We start from the raw sequence: 22,559 nt of genomic DNA, 5'->3' as shown, positions 1-22,559 counted from the left end.
AAGTGTAAGTCTCTCCAACTCTGCTCTCTTCGAACTACAGCTAGAATGTTGGCTGATATAGCCCAGTAATACAGATAGCCTAATATAAGGGCCATGTGAGAATCTATGGTAATTTTATTTTATTTTTGCACATTTGATATTGCCTATAGGGCAGAACATTGCTGGGACCCTGGCTGGCAAGTGAGCTGCATCACATATTGTATTTATTTATTTAACTAGGCAAGTCAGTTAAGAAGAAATTCTTATTGTCAATGACAGCCTAGGAACGGTGGGTTAACTGCCATGTTCAGGGGGAGAACGACAGATTTTTACCTTGTCAGCTCGGGGAATCGATCTTGCAACCTTTCGTTTGCTAGTCCAAAGCTCTAACTACTAGATTACCTGCCGCCATATGCCTAAAATAACATTGCGGGACTGCGGTTGGGTTTGGAACCATCAGAAAGAAAGCCAGCAGGTGCTGGCAGAGTGAGGTATGAAAAGCTGTGTCTGAGGGCGGGAGCTGGATGAAGAAATCAGTCCTGTGCAGACCTCTACTTTGCACCATGACAGCGAAGCCTGTAATTTTAGAGCTGTTTATTACAGTGTCAGTGTGAAAAGTAGGGAATTATCTAGGGAAACTGACAGATTAATAACATTAAATTGACATACTGAATAATACAACTCACCTTGCACTGAAAAAATATAATTCTTCAATCATTTGGCTGATGGTTTTATTGTTTGATTCAATTCTAGTTTGAGGCAAAAAATAATAGCTAATGTGTAAGCCAACTTTTGGCCAGCTCTCTCTCTAATGGTACATCAACTGGCAAAAGCTTGCCAAGTTCATTTACTTCTGAAGCATGACAAAACAAAGGCTACAAACATTTCCATACAAACAACTTCTGTTAGATAGTAATAATAGCCACCTCTGGCTGTGGAAGCTACTCACTAGCGTAGCTTATTCATTCACCTCAGTCAAGACGGGATGAAACATTTGCTAACGTTACATGTCAGTTACAATACTAGCTCAGGGCAGTGAATAAACACTCGTATTGTATTTTTTCTGATAAGTTAAACAGCAGTTACCTTGCCAGCTACATCAGTCAACTAAAGAGTAGCCAGTTTCAGTTCTGCATTCTTGTACAACTCAATGAAAGAGCTCAACACTATGTTCAACTCACCTGTGCTGGTCCAGCCAGCCTTCCAGAAGCTTTGACTTCACACAGCCTGTCAGCCCGCTCTGTGGTGTCTGTGTGGTCCTAAATCCAGTCGGATAAACACTCCGAACAGCCTACCTGATTGCTCGGAGGCGTCTGCATGGTCTTAAAGCACACCGTTGCAGTGTTTTGTATCACATTCCAATGATAAAATTTGGGGGACAAAAATGCAATTTCAGAATGTGGGGGGGACATGTCCCCCTCATCCTCAGTGGAAGTTGCGCCCCTGCCTACAAGTGTGATCTGGGATTTCTATTGGATAAGCAGTTTTAGCCTATCTTCAGACTGTACTGTCTTTGCCAACATGATGAGATTATTATGGACAAAAGAGTGAGATTATTTATTGGAAAGGAGCATCAAGCTCATCACCTTGCACTTTCACTACCCTGTGAAGTTCATCATAATTTATTTCAGGCTTACCCTGGTGTAACGGTTTGATAACTGTGTAAATCTCTCTTGGCGAAAGTGGCATTTGTCAATATATTTGCCTCTATTTACCCTCCAAAAATTAAATTATAATTATCTGCTAATGTGGCTATCATAAAGAACTACAAATGCCATGAAGATCTGGACGAGACTGCCGAATCGAGGCAAAGGTAAGAATCTCTGGATTAACTATCTAATGTTAGCTAAATTTGGTCATGAATAAATTGGCTACATTTCTTTAAATTGATATGAACTAATAAATACCAGGAACTTTATGTGAATTTTGCTAAACCTATTACATGAATTTACCATTGATCCTGGTGATACCGTAAATTTGTTCATTCTAAAATCAGCGTAAAAACAATTGTTTTATGCGCATTTTCCTAACAGAGATGTTTCCATCAAATTGACATATAAAAATACCTTTTGCGGTTAAATTACCAAATAAAAAATACAAGTTAAGTGGGTTTCCGTCGCATTTTGAACTCTACATATGGTTTTCCCCCAAAAATTTGGGGGGTTATATAGGAAGTGTGCCCATTATGGTATTAGCACGTGCGTTCTAGCCAACAGCAGATAGGGGTACAGTACTGTATCTGCACGCTGGTGGCTAGAGCGCAAATATAGCCTACAGGATGAGATTATCATGCACAAAAACACAAGATTATGTTTGTCTAACAGCAGCCAAGCTTTGATGATTATGTCACCAGAATAAAACCCTTGATATTTATTGGAAAGGAGCATCAAGCTCATCACCTTCCACCACCCTGTTAAGTTCATCATAAATTGTTTCATCTGTAGCATAATAAACTTTTTGATTTTGACAAATTGTACTGGGAGGACCACACAACATGTCTTTGGGTAACCCCAAGTTTACTTTGATATGATGGTTATTATATCAATATTTGTGCATAAAAGCGTTGCCAACGACATTTCTCACATAATTCGTTTCATCGACACAAAGAGATCCCTACTTCCCATGGCATGCACTTTACTTGGATAAAAAAGGTTGGATGGTAACCTGGTTTAGCCTGTGTATGTTTGTCCTTCATTGGACCTTGAGGTGTGTCACAGGAAGTGAGAAAGAAATTACAAGGAGGCCGACGCCCTCAGTGTCCATAGCACTTTATCAGAGGAACCCCTCTGCCCCCTAGTGGTTATTGTGCTTCTCACATCCACCTGGCAACAGGTTGCTTACGGCAAAAGGAGTAATGCAATTGTATTTGTATGTGAACCAGACATTTTACAATAATAAACTTAAAGTTTACAAATTTGCACAAATGAATGAAAGGGGGTAGATACTGTATCTCCAAAGGCCTGTTCTGTAGCTATAGTGCCTACCCTAACCTCCTGGTTCAACTGTTGCTGTAATTGAGGCATCTGTCTGGCTGTAATGAGGGCATATGACACTGTTATGAATAGGTTTCCTCTTCTCCGCCAGCTGCTCCTCATCACTCCTCCGATGTCTCTCTGGCAGTGCACCAGTACTGGTGCCAGTGACTTTGGCTGCAGCCGTACAGACAGAGAGATTGTGTCCCAAATGGCACCCTATTCCCACATAGTGCACTACTTTTGACCAGAGCTCTATTGCCCCTGGTTAAAAATAGTTCACAATATAGAGGATTTGGGACATAACCAGAGAGGTTCTACCTAAGTAGGCCCAGAAATAAATGTGCCAGTCCTTGTCAGTCGATTCAGGCCTCATCAATCAACTCCTCTACCACTAACCAGTTCCACCTCGCTCTCTCCCATGTCTTTCATGACTTTGATTGATATTGTACATGATGTGTCTCTCTTTCACACTCTCTCAAAGAATTTACATCAGTATAGAGCAGATCACTATGAAGACATAAAACAATCTATAAGCTGAGTCTCATTGTAATGTTTTATTACTACTTTTATTCATCTTATCAGTTTTTATTTTTAAAGCACACATTTTCTTTCTTATTTCCTACCATATGCCTTAGCCTACATTCTCAGCCTAATTTTCAAAATCTTCACTAAACAATACAAAAATGTGTTGGAGTTTCTATGGCACAATCTTATTTTTAGCTTGTTGCATTTCCCTCTGATCCAAAAAGGATAGGCCTACTATAGTATTAACATGTACGTGTCTCATACATAAAGCCTAAGAAAGTAGAGGTTACTGACCTTCCTCACTGTATTTTAGGCCCAGAACCGCACCCATACTGTGTTGAGTGACATGTGTGGAACCAATCGTTCTTCTCTACGCGAGCCGCATTCCACCAATCACCAAAGCTGGGCGGGACTTTTAATGCTGCTCTTCAACATGGCGGATATGTCGCCTACGAGTTGAATTTAAAGCACATTTTACTTACTTAAGTTAGAGACAAAAACAGTAGTAAGATTAGAATATATCGTTTTCAAGGCGGTAACTGCAGTCTAAAAATGAAAGGCAAGGAGCGGTCGCCCGTTAAAAAGCGCTCGCGGATTCTGGACGATATTCGAGACCGGGGAGGAAGCCACCCAACAAGTAAGAAAATGGGAACACTCTCGGCGGCAGGCAGCAACGGGAATAGTTCTGTCAAAAGTGGTGGTTCGGTAAAACGGAGTTTACCGTCTGAAAAGAGAGACTGTCGAGATTTAGACGGACATGTGTCAAATCGAACTGGGAGTAGCCATGGATATGCTAATACAACTGGTTCGAGTAGCAAGCTACACATTAGCATTGCTCTGGACCCCACGACAAGGACCAATTCTCGCGGGGAACCGCGGCCTCTTCCGAGTAACGAAAGTGAGTACAAGACTCTAAAAATTAGCGAGCTGGGCTCTCAGTTGAGCGACGAAGACATTGAAGATGGATTATTTCACGAATTTAAGAAATTTGGGGACGTGAGTGTCAAAATAAGCAGAGTTAACGACGAAAGGGTGGCATTTGTGAATTTCAGAAGGCCCGACGATGCTAAGGCGGCCAAGCACGCACGCGGCAAGTTGGTGCTCTATGACCGCCCTCTAAAAATTGACGCGGTGTACATGAACCGGAGGAGGAGCCGCTCCCCCATCGAAAAAGATCCATATGCAGGAGTTGCAGGACACAGACATTTGCATGTCCAAAGACCCCTTTCACCAACGGGGCTAGGATATAGAGATTTCCGACTGCAGCAGCTAGCTTTGGGCCGCCTCCCCCCTCCCCCCTCCCTCCCTAGAGAACTGGAAAGAGAGAGGGAATTTTCTATCTATGAAGCCAGGGCCCGGCCACCCTTCATCCCTGACTGTGCAGCTTTCTGTGAGGAGGACCTCCTCTCCCCTGAAGATGATCAGCGGGCCAACAGGACGTTGTTTCTTGGCAACCTCGATGTCTCAGTGACAGAGAATGACTTGAGGAGGGTGTTTGACAGGTTTGGGTTGATCACAGAGGTGGACATCAAGCGGACATCCGCTCGCGGACAGAACAGCACCTATGGATTCCTAAAGTTCGAGAACCTGGACATGGCTCACCGTGCTAAGATCACCATGTCAGGAAAAGTGGTGTGTCACAACCCTATTAAAATTGGCTATGGCAAAGCGACACCCACAACCAGGCTGTGGGTGGGGGGTCTTGGCCCCTGGGTCCCCCTTGCTGCTCTGGCTAGGGAGTTTGACCGCTTCGGCACCATCCGGACTATAGACTACAGGAAGGGGGACACGTGGGCCTACATCCAGTATGAGAGCCTGGACGCTGCCCAGGCCGCTTGCTCCCACATGCGTGGCTTTCCTCTGGGTGGTCCTGAGAGGAGACTTAGGGTGGACTTTGCTGACACAGAGCTCCGCTACCAGCAACAGTACCTGCAGCCTCTCCCTCTGCCGCCTCACTTTGACCTAGTGGCAGACTCATTTGTCCACCGGCCCACCCTCGAGGCCATCAGAATCAGAGAGAGGAGCCCTCCACCCCCACTCCGCTTCAGGGAAAGGGAACTGTACAACGCAGACTGGGCTGGCCCAGCAGTCTGCGAGAGGGTGCGAGGGGCAGCTTTTGAACCCGTGGAGCACCTGGAGAGGCGTTCACGTGAACCCTGGTCTCTGGAACGGGAGCTGCAGAGCCGAGACCAGGCCCGAAAACGGCGCCTCTTAGAGGATGGGCGTCGCCCGGACCGCTCACCAAACAGCAGTGAACATGGGCGTCGTCGTCATGGCGCCTCTCTGGAGCACAGCCCTGGTGGCAGCAGCCGGGACGGGGGGCGCTACAGCCCCCCACGCTCCGATAGACCCTCTCCCGTCAGAGAGCAGCGGGCCAGCCTAGGCCGTGGCCCTGGGGACAAGCGGCTGCGGACAGACAGCCCAGCCTTACCAGAACGGGACCGCAAACGCAAAGCCAGTGACTCATGCACAAGCCCTGTAAAGAGGGAGGACCGCTCTGATCACCCCTCCTCTTCCATGTCCAGCCTGCAGTCTAAGCAGGGGGCCGGGGGGCAGAAGCTATGTCAGGCCTGGCATGGCGTGCTCCTGCTGAAGAACAGCAGCTTCCCCACCTCCATGCACCTGCTAGAGGGGGACTTAGCTGTGGCAGCCAGACTACTGGTGGAGAGCTCCACTGGTGGTCAGGTGTCCCAGCTAAAGATCACCCAGCGCCTGCGTCTGGACCAGCCCAAGCTGGATGAGGTGTCCCGTCGCATCAAGACTGCAGGCCCCAGTGGCTATTCTGTCCTCTTGGCTGTGCCCGGGAGCTGTGAGGAGGGGCCCCAGGATGTGGGAAGCTCCACCGAGAGGCCTCTAAAGAACCTGGTCTCCTACCTGAAGCAGAAGCAAGCAGCCGGCGTCATCAGCCTGCCTGTGGGTGGCACCCGCGACAAGGACGGCGCAGGAGTTCTTCACGCTTTCCCGCCCTGTGATTTTTCCCAGCAGTTCATGGATGCCTCAGCTAAAGCCCTTGCCAAAACCGAAGAGGACTACCTGGTGATGGTCATTGTCCGAGGAGCCTCATAAAATGAGAATCATTCATGTGTGATGCATTGGTAGCACATTCACACCCACAATGTGTTACGGGATTTAGCTGTCATTGAAACGGAACAGGGTGGGGTTGATAGCTTTCTGTCTTGCTACAAGTAGAACTTATTGGCAGAACACAATGCTATACTAAGAGTAATTTGGTAATCAAAAATAACAAGCCTTTCAGATATTTTAAGTTGTCAACTCAGCATAGCATGCATTAGCATGTAGCCTGCATTACATTCTATTGGTGGTCTACTTTTAATGTGAACAATTTAAATCACAAGAAGTGGATACATTTAATTGAAATTGGTTAAGTCAAAGTAGACTCACCTTTCTCTATTTCTGCAACTAATCTGTAAATCATTCATCTGTAGTGTAATTTATGCATTTTTGTGAATCACAACTACATTGGTTATTGCCTTTTTTATTTTGAAAAAATCTGACATCCATTGTATTTGCAAACAATCATTTATCTGGTGTCAGTCTTGTTTGCTATTCATTGCAGTAGAACATAAAAGCATGTAAAGATTAATCTGAGACCTGAAAAAAAATCTTAACTACCCTTAGTTATCTCCTCATTTGAATTTCTTACACTTAGTCAGACTGGTAATAGATAAGCCATGCCATATTTTAAGAGGCCTGTGAAGGTGTGTAGTTGTAAGACGATACAGTTTTCCATTGCATTATCAATAATTTCTTAGTAAAATTGGCATCTGCTTTTGTTGATCAATAAGAATATACCAGTCTCTATCAAGCAGCCAATGTAAAAGGTTTTGAAATTCAGTTATTTACATAAAACTCTACCTGGAATATTTTCAAATCAAACATTGCTGTTTGATAAGGTCTTACTTATTTGATCCATAGTTGGGACGATTTTTGTTATTTCTAATCGCCAAAGTGCTCACATTTTCACCTACTGTATCGCCGACTGTTGTCAGTGTATCTTTGCTTGGCACCAATAGCACTCACAGTTAAGTGTGAATTTTCAATTTTGGAAACAATATTTTGTTTGATACATTATAAGAGAATCTAGGATATCAGAGTTTGTTTTACAAGTGTTGCATTGCCCTGTTGACTATATAGACTAATAGTAAAAAAAACACAAAAACAAGGCTCATAAGTTTATTTTGAGTGGTCTAATTTAAAAGTGCCTATTAGTTAGGCAATATGCAAATATTGACTCTATTAGCGTAAATCCAGAATGGTTTTGATTGTCAACAGGTATATGATCCTTGGGTTCATTCAATAGAGGTGATGCCACACAAATTCCATAGAGGGTATTATTTTTTGACTAAATAAGAACTACCACTATTTTCCTGTGCCACTGAGGTCCTTGAGGTCAGGACGTTATCCTGTTTTTTATATTATGAGTAATGTTATTTCCAACAATCATCCCCACAGTTAAATGGTTGAGTTAAGTTTAAGTTAGTATTTTACTATACATAGTAAAGAAGGAAATAAAGCTTCTAAACCAAATGACGATGGCCCCTCATGGCAGTAATATGTGTCCCTTGATGACTTCCCCTTTTGGTTCTGAGAGAACTGTCTGGAAACCATTTAGAGACTGCCTAGCCTTCCAGAAAGCTAGGTGGAGCCATTTCACATAGTCTTTTCAGTTCCACAAACGTGCGTCAACAAGGTGAGAAGGAAAGTAGTTTATCTAAATGGAATTTCTCCAATGAGTTCAATCAGTTATGTCAAATGTATGACTCACTTTTGAAACAGGATACCTTTCTATTTGCTCTCAAGGACCAAGAGTATGTATGTCCCTAAAACATATATAGATTTTAACAATTGGTTTAGTTCAACAGTGTACTTAAATTCTGTTTAGGGTTAAACTAAGGATAAGGTTTGTTGACTGGCATTAAGCATATGTATCAAAATCTCTCCAAATACTACAGTGGAAGTTAATTTACATAATTGTTCATTTTCAGTTTGGCCTTTACATTAATTGCCAACTTTATACTTGGGGAACTCACCAGTAGTGTTGTTAATGCCATAGCCTTCTGCTTCTACTTAGAATTCAAAGTGTATTGGCATTTTTACATATAAAAAAAAAGACATTTTATTTAAAAATGTATTTTAAGTGAAATTTCTTGTATAAAATTATTACTGTATGTATGTTATGGACACTTCAGATTTGAGCAAGGAATACCAGAGTGGATAACACCACCATACCACCGTTGGACACTGGAAAACACCATACGCAAAAATACTCCAGAATGCACAGGGGCAAGGGTCCTTTGCACAGTGGCCCTTTGTGCATTTCCTCAGAATTTACTGCTCGTTGTGTTAATGCTTTGTGATGCCATTTCCCGTGTTTTAAATGGAAAATATGCTTTGTGCTGTGTCCACCTGATTTTTGGAGAAAAAATGGAAACCGCAATTGCACATGCGCCTAAGACGTAGTTGTCAAAAAACACAAAGTGCAGCTTGCACTTCATAGATTTTGTTTCGGTATCAATAAATGTTCTCTTTCGTGGGAAAACAAATGTTTCTGCCTTGGAAGATGACTTTTGTGACCTTTTCTGTTGTGTTGCGAAGGAATTGTCTTTTGCACTTAACTCTGGCCCTGCCTGTGTGAAAAATGGGAACACCTTTCCAGACCAGAAAGGAAAAAGAAAAGTGTTGAGAGCAAGGGAAAGAGCTCAAATCTTTGTGTTGACATCATTGCTCACCACCATTGTTAACACTGCTTTTTGAAGAGTTGCTGATGTTCCAGCTGTTAATGCCCAAGTCCCCCCCCCCCACACCTTTTACCTGGCCATCATTACTGTGCCTTTGCTGAGATGTCCCTAGTGTCCCGTTGAAGTGGGAGTGGGGCCCTACTCCTGTGTCATCTCTGGTCCTCGTAGCCGTAGGTGATGAAGCTGTTTTCCAGTGAGCTGTTACAACGGGGGCTGGAGAGAGGCTCACCTCTTGCTGGCTGCTGCTCTGATGGTGGCGCTGTTGTCATCACCTTGGGCCACTGATCCAGTTGTCCCGGGTGTTCCACTGCTCTGCCCACCACACCTCCTGCTGTGTGTCACTTTGGCCAACAACACACAGTTGGAGTGCCTGTCCTGTCCACTCAACTCTACTGACGAAAACAACCCTGCAGAGCTAGGAGGGTAATGCCTCAAGATCTGTTCCAGCTTAACAAGGAGCCATAGTTTTAATTATTTGTGTATTTGCCAGTTGCTTTGCTCTCCCTGCGTTGAAGCCTGCAGGAATAATATTTTACTGTGTTAGGGTCAGTTTACATTGGTACCCTACCATGGGATGGAGTGACTCGGCACCCAGGCTTTCCACAAACCACCATGTGCCACTCCCAGTGAAAGGAACCTCCCGCCCTGTGCAGGTATCAATGATTTGAATTGATTTAGTTCTAGAGTTTATTCTAAGTGAATATGAAATCAAAATGAAGAGACTGTCATTGGGCTGCCATCAGGGATCCAGAATCCACAGGAGGCACTGCCCAGTTAACAGTCGGCTTAGTGCCAGGATTCCAGGCCTGACTAGCATAGTTGTGGATTTGGTATGTAAACTTTGGTAGGAAATGCAAATCCTGCCTTGCGAGAGACCCACTGTGTGCCACACCCTGGACGGCAACACAAGGCTTCTCAGAGGTTTTGAGCTCTGCCTGTCTATGACAGGAGTGGGCACCTCCCTTCCCCCCACAGACACCTGTCCCTGCTCAGGTAAAGATTGCTGCCAGCCTGAACGACATACTTTGGTACGTATAAACAAAGAACAGTCTGATCCCTTGTTATGAACACCTGAAAATCACTTAATCTGGTATTGTGTACTTAGATGCATTCTATATATGAGGCAAGCAGATAAACCGTTCAATTAATGATACCTGGTCCATAATAAATGTAATACCATACACTTGTATATATTGCACATAAACGGGTATAGACATCTCCTTAAAGCAATGCCATCAGTGTAATAGCACTGGTTACAATTTATTGAAGTGTATTGCTCCATGATCATTTTGTTACACTTTCAAAATGTCTATAGGTCTGTTATACAATTCATTAACAGTGCGTTGTCAATAGTTTTTTCTCCCTGCATGCTGTTTTGTCACAGGCAAATTTAGATTCAAGATATTGCTTAACCAATAGAAGTCCCTCTGATGTGTATGTCACGTACCGGTAAGTTAAATTGAGTATGACGTTTTACTCCGTCAAGTGTAACTGGGGAGTGATAGAGAAATAGCTAGGTCAGGACTATTCCTAAAATCATACACATATCTAATAATATCCTCATAGACTATATTGTTTTAAAAAATGGTAAAGTATTCAGATGTGCTATTTAACAGCATGCAGGAAGAACAACTGGTAGAGAACAAATGTTAGTTAAAATTAGAACTGCACATTATCAGGGGAGACAGGATCCATTTTGTTTAATGATATGAATGGGTAGGATAGTGTGTTCCCTGCTTATAATGAGTGGGGGAGTGACACGGTCTTGAAAACATCAGCTTTTTATGTCTGCAGCATGAGCATAACATTCAGTTTAACAGAAATCTTAGTGATGGAAATATCTGATAACAGGTGCCTGAAGACCTGGTAGTATGCCTGATATGATCAATACTGCTTGTACAACTGCATAAAATGGCAGGGACACATGAAATAATCTCACAGTTGCATTTGACAGATTAGACACAAATGGAAGAACAGCAGCGGACTCATGCCCCCACCTCCAGTTGAGAATAGCAGAAAGGATAGACGTATAAATATACCATGAGTATTGATCATCAGTAGTTGTGTTATGTTGTCAGATCATGCAGCGCCCTTCTTCACTGATGATATTGAATGGGTTTTGATTAATTACTTATTTCACAGTAGATAATGTTGCCTTTGCATTATGAAGAGGTAAGTAGTGACTTTCTCTTAGCCATCACTAGTCCCAGGGGGCTATGAACAGCAAATGCGGTCGTTTAACCATTCACAATACGATTCTATAAGATTTAATCAGCTTTTTTTTCTACTATATTATAACACTTAGTTAATATGTTTGATACTGAAGGCTTTGGTTTATTTAGAACATATCCTTATGATATGTGATATTAAGTTGTTAATTTTTCTCCAGTACAATTTCAGGGGATATCGATGTTTGTATGACATGTTCAAATGGTTTAATGTGCTACATGTGTTTGTTGTTTCTCTGGCCAGTCTTGTCTTTGTGTTAAGGATGTGGCCCGGTTTCAGTCCTCAGCTCATCGATTAATCCTCCAGGAAACCGTTTGCAGCAGGTACTACATCATGCACTGTAGTAAATACACATTAAACCCATACTGCTGTATTATGACCTCCTTTTGTATTCCTCATGAAAGGAGTGAACAGGGATTAATCACGTTTGAGTTTCACAGGAGCAACATTCAGAAAAGGAGGAAATAAAGAAGCTTGCTCCATTAAACTTTCTGCTCTGGAAGAGTCATACAACCTGAAAACAGAACTGTAAAACTACACGGGTCAGAGTTTTACCATAATGTTTTATCTAATTAACAAACATCTGGTTGATACAGTATTAAACAAGGAATTCATCTGACAAGGGATCCACATGTTGGTGAGTACATGTTCTAATGCTGTCAGTGTTTACCATTTAATGTGCATTTAGCCAGAGTCATTATTTACTATTTGAGCTAATTGTAATTTGTACATACCACATTACGTTTCAATTAAAACAATTTGTATAATATTTTTTTAAATAAAGAGTCTTATTTTAAACATGGCTGTTGTTTTTTATCAAGTGTGTTCTCTTTTATTACTTTTGTACATTTGAAGATGAGGTTGAATGATCTAAAGTTATTACAGTTTTGTTGGCATTAAATACAATTTTACGAAATTATAAGACAGTGTACATTATGATGATGTCTGACTTTGTCCTTTAGAGGGCAGAGTTGTCTAAAGAAGTTTGACAATTACCTACATCACTTAGATCTTATTCAGATGCATGTGAAATATCAGAAACGTTATTACTGACATTATCGTGTTTAAAAACACTCTAATCAAGTGATAATCGAATCAAATTGGTGAGACGCGAACAATTCCCATCAGACTCAAGTATGCGGAAAGTACGCTCAGACCTTTATTTGCAGTCATTAAAGTCACTATTCTTTGTATCAAATGGCCATTCATAAATAATATGGGTAATTGAAGCCATTAAACTAAAACACACTCATATGTTATTACATGCTCACATTCTGAAAAGTCAACAGCCCCATTTTACAGAAATCTTTGTGGGAAATGCTGAGTCATGACATACTGTTCCAGTTAATCTATGCAACTTATTATTAACCTGTAACAAGGTGTGACCTACATGTACTGTATATGCATTTTATTAGTGCAGATGTAGATTTATTGTATGCTTGTCTTTCTCATGGAGTTGACAACAGTACACAAATAGAAACACTTGCCACTTCAAATAATTCACGCTGAGTGTACAAAACATTAGGAACACCTTCCTAATATTGAGTTGCATCCCCTTTTGCCCTCAGAACAGCCTCAATTCACCGGAGCATGGACTATACAAGGTCTCGAAAGGCCCATCTTGACTCTGAAGATTCCCACAGTTGTCATGTTGGCTGGGTGTCCTTTGGATGGTGAACCATTCTTGATTCACACAGGAAACTGTTGAGACTGAAAAACCCAACAGAGTTGCAGTTCTTGAAACACTCAAACCTGTGCGCCTGGCACCTACTACCATACCTCATTCAAAGGGACTTAAATATTTTGTCTTGCCATATACCACACCTCTGGCATTATTGCTTAATTATAAACTGGGTGGTGACAGCCGTTGTATATCAGACCGTATACCACGGGTATGACAAAGCATTTCTTTGTTACTGCTCTAATTAGGTTCAAAAATAGCATGGCTGGGCTGATGAGACAGTGGATTGTGCAGTCAGAACAGAGTAAATAGGCATTTTCCCAGGCAATCCGTGTTGCGTCACGCTAAGAACAGCCCTTGGCCGTGGTATATTGGCCATATACCACAAAGACCCGAGACGCCTTATTGCTATTATAAACTGGCTGCCTGACCTCCACTATAAATTGCATTTAGACATTATCTCACATTTCTTTTAGACTAACATTTCGTTTTCAACAGCGGAGATTTGTATAAACCTTGCAAATGTCAGAGAGACAGACAACTTTGTTTCAACATTCAAATTCGATCTCCAGATGTCGCATAGTAATGAACTTGTCGGGAAGAGACAGACAGGCAGGCAGCTTTTCTCAGCCAGTCGAAATCATGAATCATTATTTTTTTATGGATATATACAAAGAACTATCAATCGAAAACAGCTAAAACGAAACGAAGTGCAGCTAGTTTGCTGTCTTTCCAGCTTCAGTTTGAAGTGATTGTGTTAGCTGTGTTGTTGGCTTGCTCCTCTGAATAGGTGTCCTGACGAGAGCACGTTTTCTACGCCAGTCGAAATCGCGCATCATCAGCTCATTGTTATGGATGTATGCAAATAAATGTCACTAGAAAACAGTTTAAACAAACGCAAATGCAGCTACTTTGCTGTCATTCTGTTTGCACTGTTTGACGTGACTGTAAATTAGTCGCAGTTGGCTAGCATGCAAGGGATAAGAATGGTGCCAGTTAGTATGGCAATGGAACATTTAGAACGAACGACTGGGTCGCGTCCATAGATACAGAACAAAAAGACTGAAGTACTGGGTTGCTTCTCTGGCAACCGAACCAATTGAACGAAAGACCAGCCGGTTTGGGGACCAACACAAGATTTGTGTCGCGGTTATATCTTGTGGAATGAGGAAATTGTATGAATAATTTAATCAACATTTTTTTATGAAAATATGTAAATAATTATTTGAATATGGTAACCGGTTGTATAAAAGTGATAATGCCCGAGAAGCCGGTGTTTGGAGGATATATTGGCCCTCAATGAACACCCGTGCCAATATATCCTCCAAACAATGGCTTCTCCCTAACAAATACAGCCACATCACATTCAATCCCCTCAATTTATGCTGTTGAGAAAGGCTTGTACTTCTCATTCTTAAAATGTCACCAACAGCATTTTGAGTATATGTGTGTGACTGCTTTTTCCCCAGATCTGTGACACCATATCTTTGGCCGGAGTCTGGTGGAGGACACTCATGCAGACATTACCATGGGATGGGATTATGAGTCTGGTCTTCCCCAAGCAGCTGTCAATTAAGGGAGGCACTCCTGTATTTGACAACATTTGGAAACATGGCAAGATCCCCCAAGACGTGTTCTCCATCTAACTGACCAAGTGAGATTTCCCTGGAGGACTGGGTTGTAGATGGCAGTTTGTTAATCCTGGGAGGAACCGACCCCTCCTACTTCACAGGAAGCATCCAATGGATCCCCATCTCTCAACCTACTGGCTACTGGCAGTATAAAGTAGACAGGTAATATTGTGGACGGCTAATGAATGAGTTTATGTGTAACAGAATAAAATATTATCATTGTCCCACAGAAGACACCAACCAAATTCAAACTCATTAAGGATGATCAGTCACTGGTGTTATGCATACTTTTGTTGTTGATGACTCTATAGAATAGTGACGCTATTTGTCTTAAGGTGGCAGGTAGCCTAGTGGTTAGAGAGTTAGGCCAGTAACTGAAAGGTTGGTGGATTGAATCCCCGAGCTGACAAGATAATAATCTGTCATTCTGCCCCTGAACAAGGCAATTATCCCACTGTTCCTAGGCCGTCATTGTAAATAAGAGTTTGTTCTTAACGGACTTGCCTAGTAAATAAATATGTGCTCTGTCTGTTGCAGTACAATGGGAATACTGTGGCGTGTGCAGCTGGCTGCCAAGCTATGGTTGACTCTGGCACCACTGAGATCATCGGGCCTCCCAGGGATGTCAATGGCTGGGTGGGAGCATACAGGCAGGTTTCACTGGATCTCAATCTTATAAATGAACACAGTTTTGTGATGGATATTTGTGTTATGTTTTTCATATGTATAATAACTGAAAAACCCATTTATGGTACTAATGTAAGTGGCTCAGCAAATTTCAGAAAATATTTAGGATACATTTCCTTACTACTTTACAGAGTATTGTGATTCAGCTTCACCCTCCCAGCATCTGCCTATTTTTCCATAGTAAGTATCGCTAAAATGTAGTGTAATGTTCCGTTTGAGCATATATTGAGCGATGCTCAATAAGAAAGCTTAAGCCACACTTTGGTACAGACCTGGCGCCGGAACGAATCATTTGGATGGGCCTTTGATTTCCATAGGGGGGAAAGTTTTTTCACGGGACCTCCTATGTGTGCACGTGCTAGCCCGTTTACAGTTTGTTATGCCTGTAACAGTAGCTTAAAAACCATAGGCAGCTTGTGAGTTTCAAGTTTAGGGAAGCGTACAATTTATCCTTCCATTTCTACTGATCTGCATGCCAGTTATTATTTTTTATGCACATTTTTGTGTAAAAGTTTCATTTCAATAATAACGTTTTCGTTTCTCAAAATCTTTGTCACATTGTTAATCGTAAAATGATAAAAATCTAAAAGTTCAAATTAAACTATGGCGAGAGCACTAGCCCCTGCCCTAAACCTACAGTATTAGCCAATGTGTGTTGTTCAATGTCTACATTCCATGAGACTTGAAAAAAAAAAAAGCATGCAGTGCTTGACAACCTGTTTATCCACTTGTCCTTCAGACGAGGAGGTGACTGAAAATGTTGTTTGATGCAAGAAACCACTTTACAAAATAACATTTATTATTATTCCCATACAATTATTACAGAGAATCAGACAAATTATGCTACGCTCTGCCTATTGGCTACTTAGTTTATTCAAGACTTTCTCAAAATACAACACATCCCTTTTGCGACATTAAAAGGCTCTTTATCTGATTACTTTTCCAAGATGGCGAGAAATGCGCACATTTTGTGCTCTTGTAGGAAGCAACCACATTGTTGACTAGAAATGAGCTATAACTGGGTTAATAACTCACTAATTAGCTAAGAATATGAACAAATGTGTGCAAACGCGGCTACATGCAGCTTTCACTTTGATCTCAAGAGCATCTACTGGCGACCGATCATACTGTAGCCTAAACAGCCCAGTTCAAAGTGAATGGCACAGATCCATATATGGCAATGGCTATTTGCATATAGGCCTACTGCAGCTCTGATTGGTTATGGCACACTGGTCTGTGTAAAGTATGGGCCTGAGTGGTGCCTGTCAATGCAATAGAATCCTACTCCAATGCCTACAAGAAAATCTCTTGCACAGTTAGTTTTGCATACTAAATCTTGCATAGTTCATTTTGTTTCGGTTTATTGGCTAATATTGCATTGATTCGATCACAATTCCCACAGTAGAGCAAAACGTTTATAGTGTTAACTAAAAGAGAATACTGTAGAAAGTTGAGTGAAGTTCAGTCTCGTGCTTCTCTGCACCAGCTCATATTTCTTCTGGTTGGCAGTCTGAGTGGAGCTGCTCGCCCGCATGCAGTTGAGGGAACATTGCCTTACAATGTTCTTGCCTTACAATGTTCCAGAGTGGCGCAGCAGTCTAAGGCACTGCATCTCAGTGCAAGAGGGACTCTTCCTGGTTCGAGTCCAGGCTGTATCACATCCGGCCGTGATTGGGAGTCCCATAGGGACTGGCCCAGCGTCGTCTGGGTTTGGCTGGGGTAGGCCGTCATTGTAAATAATAATTTGTTCTTAATTGACTTCCCGAGTTAAATAAAAAATAAACATGCTGACCAGACCGCTCCTGCGCATGTTGATTTGTCCACCCACACCAGATGCAATCAGGACAAGCAGGTTGAAATATCAAAACGAACTCTGAACCAACTTGGGGACAGGTCAAAAAGTTTTGAACATTTATGGCAATTTAACTAGCAGGCTTGTTGTTGCTAGCTAAATTGTCCTGGGACATAAACATTGGGTTGTTATTTTACCTGATATGCAAGGTCCTCTACTCCGACAATTAATCCACAGATAAAATGGTAAACTGAGTTTCTTTCTACTAATCTCTCCTCCTTCAAGCTTTTTCTTCTTCTTCTTTGGACTTTATATGGAAGTTGGAAACCAACTGTAAGGTGCATTACCACTACCAACTGGACTGGAGTGTGGACCTCAATTAATCTTTCAATCACCCATGTGGGTATATGTGCCTAAAAACCAATGAGAAGATGGCAATTGGGTATATGCTCCTAAAAACCAATGAGGAGATGGGAGAGGCGGGACTTGCAGTTCGTCAAATGTCACAAATAGAACCAAATTCTATTTTAGCGCCTGGCTACGCATACGCTCGTTGACGTACTCAAGTATTGTGGGTGCAATGATTGAATAACATGTATGTGTACATTTATTTTGTAACGCACGTGACACGAGTGGCGTGGTCAGAATCTCACATGCTGACCAGAGCACCCCCTCGCATGTGTCCGCCATCACGGGCATGTTAATTTTTGTCCACACACCAGACGCGATCAGAACACGCAGGTTGAAATATCAAAACGAACTATGAACCAACTATATTAATTTGGGGACAGGTCGAAAAGCATTAAACATTTATTATAATTTAGCTAGCTAGCTTGCTGTTGCTAGCTAATTTGTCCTGGGATATAAACATTGGGTTGTTATTTTACCTGAAATGCAGGGTCCCCTACTCCAACAGTTACTCCACAGATAAAAGGGTCAACCGAGTTTGTTTCTAGTAAATGCTCCTCCTTCAGACTTCTTCTTCTTCTTTGGACTTTATATGGCAGTTGGCAACCAACTTTCAGGTGCATTATCACCACCAACTGAAGTGTGGGCCTCAGTTAATCTTTCAATCACCCATGTGGGTATATGTTGCTAAAAACCGTTGAGGAGGACATGGGAGAGGCAGGACTTGCAGAGGGCCAAGAGTCACAAATAGAACCAAGTTCTATTTTAGCGCCTGGCTACACAGGTGATCGTTGACATGTGGGTGCAATGACTGAATAACATGTATGTGCACATTTATTTTTGCAACGCTCGCACACCCGACATGAGCAGTGTGGTCAGCATGTCAGAGGTTCCTGCACCAGTGAGCTTCTGACGTTTCTACTGGATATATGGGATAATCAATCATTTGAATGATTGAATGATTTTATTTAGACAGGAGTAGTTGTATAATTTTGGCGAAATCCAGTATCCTAAAAGTGCACTGTGCACCCGCCACTTTCCTTTCCAAAACGCAAGAGGCTGAAACCAGAGATCGTTATATAATGATAAGATGCTCATGTCTCCGCTCTAAAAATGGAAGTCTTTGTCTCAAAGGCGGAAAGGAAGGCGACAAGCTTCGGCCTGCATATTATTCGATAGAAACGCATTGGGCCTATACTGGACAGATTTTGGCTAGAGTGTGCCCTCTCGCTTCGCCTCTTCCTCTCTGCTGTATGTAGCCTATGTACATAATCTGATGCTGTCTGGCCAGAAGTAGTATGACATGCCATAATCTTTTGGTCCAGACAGCATCAGATTGTTTGTCTCTGTCAAATAAATGATCAATATTTCAGTATTTTATTTGGACAGACAAGGAGATACGGTAGGGTGGGCCAGGCCCTCTAAGGCCCGCCCATAACTCCGGTCGCTCAATTTAAAATCACCACAATGTGCCAATGCTATTACTGAAATCTCTATTCCTTGTTGCAATGTAAGGACTCAACATTGTTAAGATCAGAGAGAAACTTTTCCACTAGCCCTGCTGCTATGTGTCCCCTGGCGACCGGTTCATACATAAAACATCCTCTGTTCAGGCTGCAAAGATGTCGGTTTCCTCCTTAATACTTTTTTCCCCACCACCATGTGGAGTGGCTAATGTTACTTCCTGATGTTGCTGACCATGTTCAGGCAGGGGTAAACAACAGACCCACCCGGTGTGCAACATCCAGAAGTTGGTGGTGAAAAATATTATGCATATTGGCCTCCCGAATGGCGCAGTGGTCTTAGGCACTGCATCGCAGTGCTAGCTGTGCCACTAGAGATTCTCCCGCAACCGAGAGACCCATTGACCCAGTGTCGTCCGGGTCAGGGGAGGGTTTGGCTGGCAGGGATGTCCTTGTCCCATCGCGCTTTAGCAACTCCTGTGTCGGGCCGGGCACAGTGCACGCTGACACGGTTGCCAGGTGTACGGTGTTTCCTCCGACACATTGGTGCGGCTGGCTTCTGGGATAAGTGGGCATTGTGCCAAGAAGCAATGCGGCTTGGTTGGGTTGTGTTTCGGAGGACGCACGGCTTGACCTTCGCCTCTCAATTGGATACCACGAAATTGGGGAGAAAAAGGGGTACAAGTACAAAATAATAATAATTTAAAAAGTGCATATTTTCCGTTTTTTTTTCCTTCCACCCACAGACCATTAAATCGAGAAAAGGGGGAAACCGACGCCGTTGCAGCCTGAATGGAGGATGTGTTTCTGTACGAACCTGTCGCTAGGGGACACGAGTGTATCACCGTCTGGGCACATTAAGTCTAGATGATAGTGGACAATCACGCCCACTCGTGGCTGTCCAGGCTACTTTTCCACCTGCAGTTATACTCCGTATGTATGGCTCCAGTATGGCTCCAGTTGTAGTACTGGTTTTGCTTGGGACAATGATCAGTGGATCCTGGGTGAGGTCTTCATGAGGCAGTTTTACACACTCTTTAACAGAGACCAGAACTGTGTGGGCTTGGCCCAGGCTGAAACGTTCTGATATTTCTTAATTTCTTTATTTTGGGGGATTTGTGTGTATTGTTTTGTATTGTTAGATATTACTGCACTGTTGGAGCTAGAAACACAAGCATTTCGCTGCACCTGCGATAACATCTGCTAAATATGTGGATGCTGACAACCACGCTGGTGCCCCAACACCACACTGAGACCATGCCTGTCTGCATCTGACTCTCAAAGATTCACCAGGACCGACCATCATTATTCCAGTGTTTACATCTGAAGTGAACTGCAGACAGGTAATGAAAAGTGAACAAGCTCCACTACTGTGCGATTATTCCAATTATGAGAATAAAACAAAGTTAACCAGTATCAGATTTGTGATGTATTAAGTCTATTGTGCTGTTTTGCAAATGTGGTAGTTTGACTTATGACATGGATTCTCGTTCAGATTAACCAGGTTGATTATGGGCCCATTCACAGTGTTAGACTGCATGTTCAGCTAAATCATTCACAATACAGTCCACTAGATGGCATGAAAACCCATAGACTCACAAATACAATATATTATCGGCAGTCATTTCATTAAATCAGGAGGGGGCTTACAGAGAAAGGATGAGTCATCTTCTGAATTCAGTCTACACACACACACACAACTACATGCCAATCATTGAGCATCAGCAGGCACTGACTGCATGCACCATGCCATCTGTGCCTGCTCGAAATACAGTCATCTTAGATTCAGGTCGTTCTTACATTTCTGCTGCGGGTTGATTGGTTCTAATTATAAACTATGCTTGAATATCTACTACCACACCTCAATACTTCCTATTACTTAACTATTTGTGACAATACATATTGTACAGTATGTTACTGCAAGGCCGTAGACCTAGTTGAAGTAAAAATGTGCAGGGATCTTCACATTTGTCATACACTCTCATCCAGAGCGACTTACTGTAGTACATTTTCATACTGGTCCCCCATTGGATTTGAACCCACAACCCTGGCATTGAAAGAGCCATGCTCTACCAACTGAACCACATGGGACCTAAGCATCTAGCATCTGCTGACATATCACCCAGTTTAATCAAACCTGTCACTTCATTACAAAACCTGGATGATTTTGCTTTTGGTCAGCGTTGCTAAATCAGGGATTACATCCCAAATAGCACCCTATTCCCTAACCAGAGGCAAATGGGCCCTCGTCAAAGGTAGTGCACTATATAGCCTTTTGGAATGAACCTAGGGTCTTTAGACTTCCCTCTCCAGTCCTCTTGAATCATTAATATAGTAGAAGTCTTCATTTACACTTTAGCAGTATTACATTAGCGGGTTCTGGCACACATGCCTTCATATTATAGAATCTAGATGGAAATATACCTTTACTTCTGCAGATATTGACACTTAATCCATAATGACATCGAGTACAGTAATTCAGATTGGTGATAAACACAAACCCACACAGAAAAACACTGTCCTTCCCTCAGTTTACCTGTAATGAAGTTACCTGTAAATGGCAAAAGGGATGTGATGGTGTGCACCTACAGCCACAAGACAGTGCCAAAGGTAAATGGTCCAAAAGAGGGAGAATAAAAAGCCTGCATCAAATGGTGCCTGAAGAAAGTAAACGGACTGCTCCTCCAGTGAACTGAGTTTTCACCTCAGTGATCCTGTGAGTTCTAACATTTCACCCCCTAGTGATCACAGTACATGTCATTAGGGTAATTTACTGTAGAAAAAGAAGCCAGTGGAGTGGCATGCCATTTGGGCCCGTGAGCAGGCCTGAATATCATGCTTCACTAACACTGGACACTCGCGTCACAATATCGCAAGGAGGGCTGTAATAAAGCATCAATTCTAGGCGATCAGATATTGACAATAGTGGGAAAAGTACCCATTTGTCATACTTGAGTAAAAGTAAAGATACCTTAATAGAAAAGGACTCAAGTAAAAGTTAGTCACCCAGTAAAATACTTGAGTAAGTTTTTGGTTTAAAAGTACATCTAATTGCTAAAATATACTTAAATATCAAAAGTAAAAGTAAATACTATAAATAATTTCAAATATTATATTAAGCAAACCTGAAAACATGATTTTCTTGATTTTTATTTGCGGATTGCCAGGGGCAGACTCCAAAACTCATTTATAAATAAATTTTTATATGGGAGTAAAAAGTAGATATTTTCTTTATGAATGTAGTGGAGTCAAAGTAATCAAAAATATAAATAGTAAAGTAGTAAAGTACAATAGTAAATAGTAAAGTACAGATAAACTACTTACCAAAAACAGTACTTACACAGTCGCTAGTGAAAGTCTACACATCCCTTGCACAGTCTTCACATGTTGCTGCATGTTGCCCTAAGAGTTGTGCAAAATTGGAAGAATA

The 22,559-nt window shown here is 42.2% G+C and overlaps 1 protein-coding gene and 2 long non-coding RNA genes across 4 annotated transcripts; all 3 read left to right on the top strand.

The window, feature by feature from the left end:
• Positions 1-424: 424 nt before the first annotated feature.
• On the top strand, positions 425-9,043 carry LOC110494348 (RNA binding motif protein 15). The gene has a single exon (XM_021569321.3). It carries the CDS (start codon positions 4,032-4,034, stop codon positions 6,543-6,545), a length of 2,514 nt encoding a protein of 837 aa, XP_021424996.1. The 5' UTR covers positions 425-4,031; the 3' UTR covers positions 6,546-9,043.
• A 1,574-nt stretch (positions 9,044-10,617) lies between these two features.
• LOC149976059 (uncharacterized) lies at positions 10,618-12,265 on the top strand. 2 transcript variants are annotated; one of them, XR_016487988.1, is made up of 3 exons: positions 10,618-10,687; positions 11,711-11,790; positions 11,908-12,265. It is a non-coding gene; the product is annotated as an uncharacterized LOC149976059 (long non-coding RNA). The 2 variants fall into 2 exon arrangements; XR_016487987.1 differs by lacking the exon at positions 10,618-10,687 and having other exon boundaries at positions 10,738-11,790.
• A 790-nt stretch (positions 12,266-13,055) lies between these two features.
• On the top strand, positions 13,056-17,260 carry LOC149976058 (uncharacterized). Its single transcript, XR_016487986.1, has 2 exons — positions 13,056-14,941; positions 15,317-17,260. It is a non-coding gene; the product is annotated as an uncharacterized LOC149976058 (long non-coding RNA).
• The last annotated feature ends 5,299 nt before the right edge of the window (positions 17,261-22,559 follow it).

Source organism: Oncorhynchus mykiss, chromosome 17 (assembly GCF_057628025.1).
Source record: "Oncorhynchus mykiss isolate SJ-2025 chromosome 17, ASM5762802v1, whole genome shotgun sequence".
In the NCBI taxonomy this organism is placed as follows: Eukaryota; Metazoa; Chordata; class Actinopteri; order Salmoniformes; family Salmonidae; genus Oncorhynchus; species Oncorhynchus mykiss.
This window is presented reverse-complemented; position numbering and strand designations above follow the sequence as displayed.

Coding starts and splice junctions, on each gene's coding strand:
- LOC110494348 (XM_021569321.3), top strand. CDS start 4,032: ATGAAAGGCAAGGAGCGGTCGCCCGTTAAAAAGCGCTCGCGGATTCTG.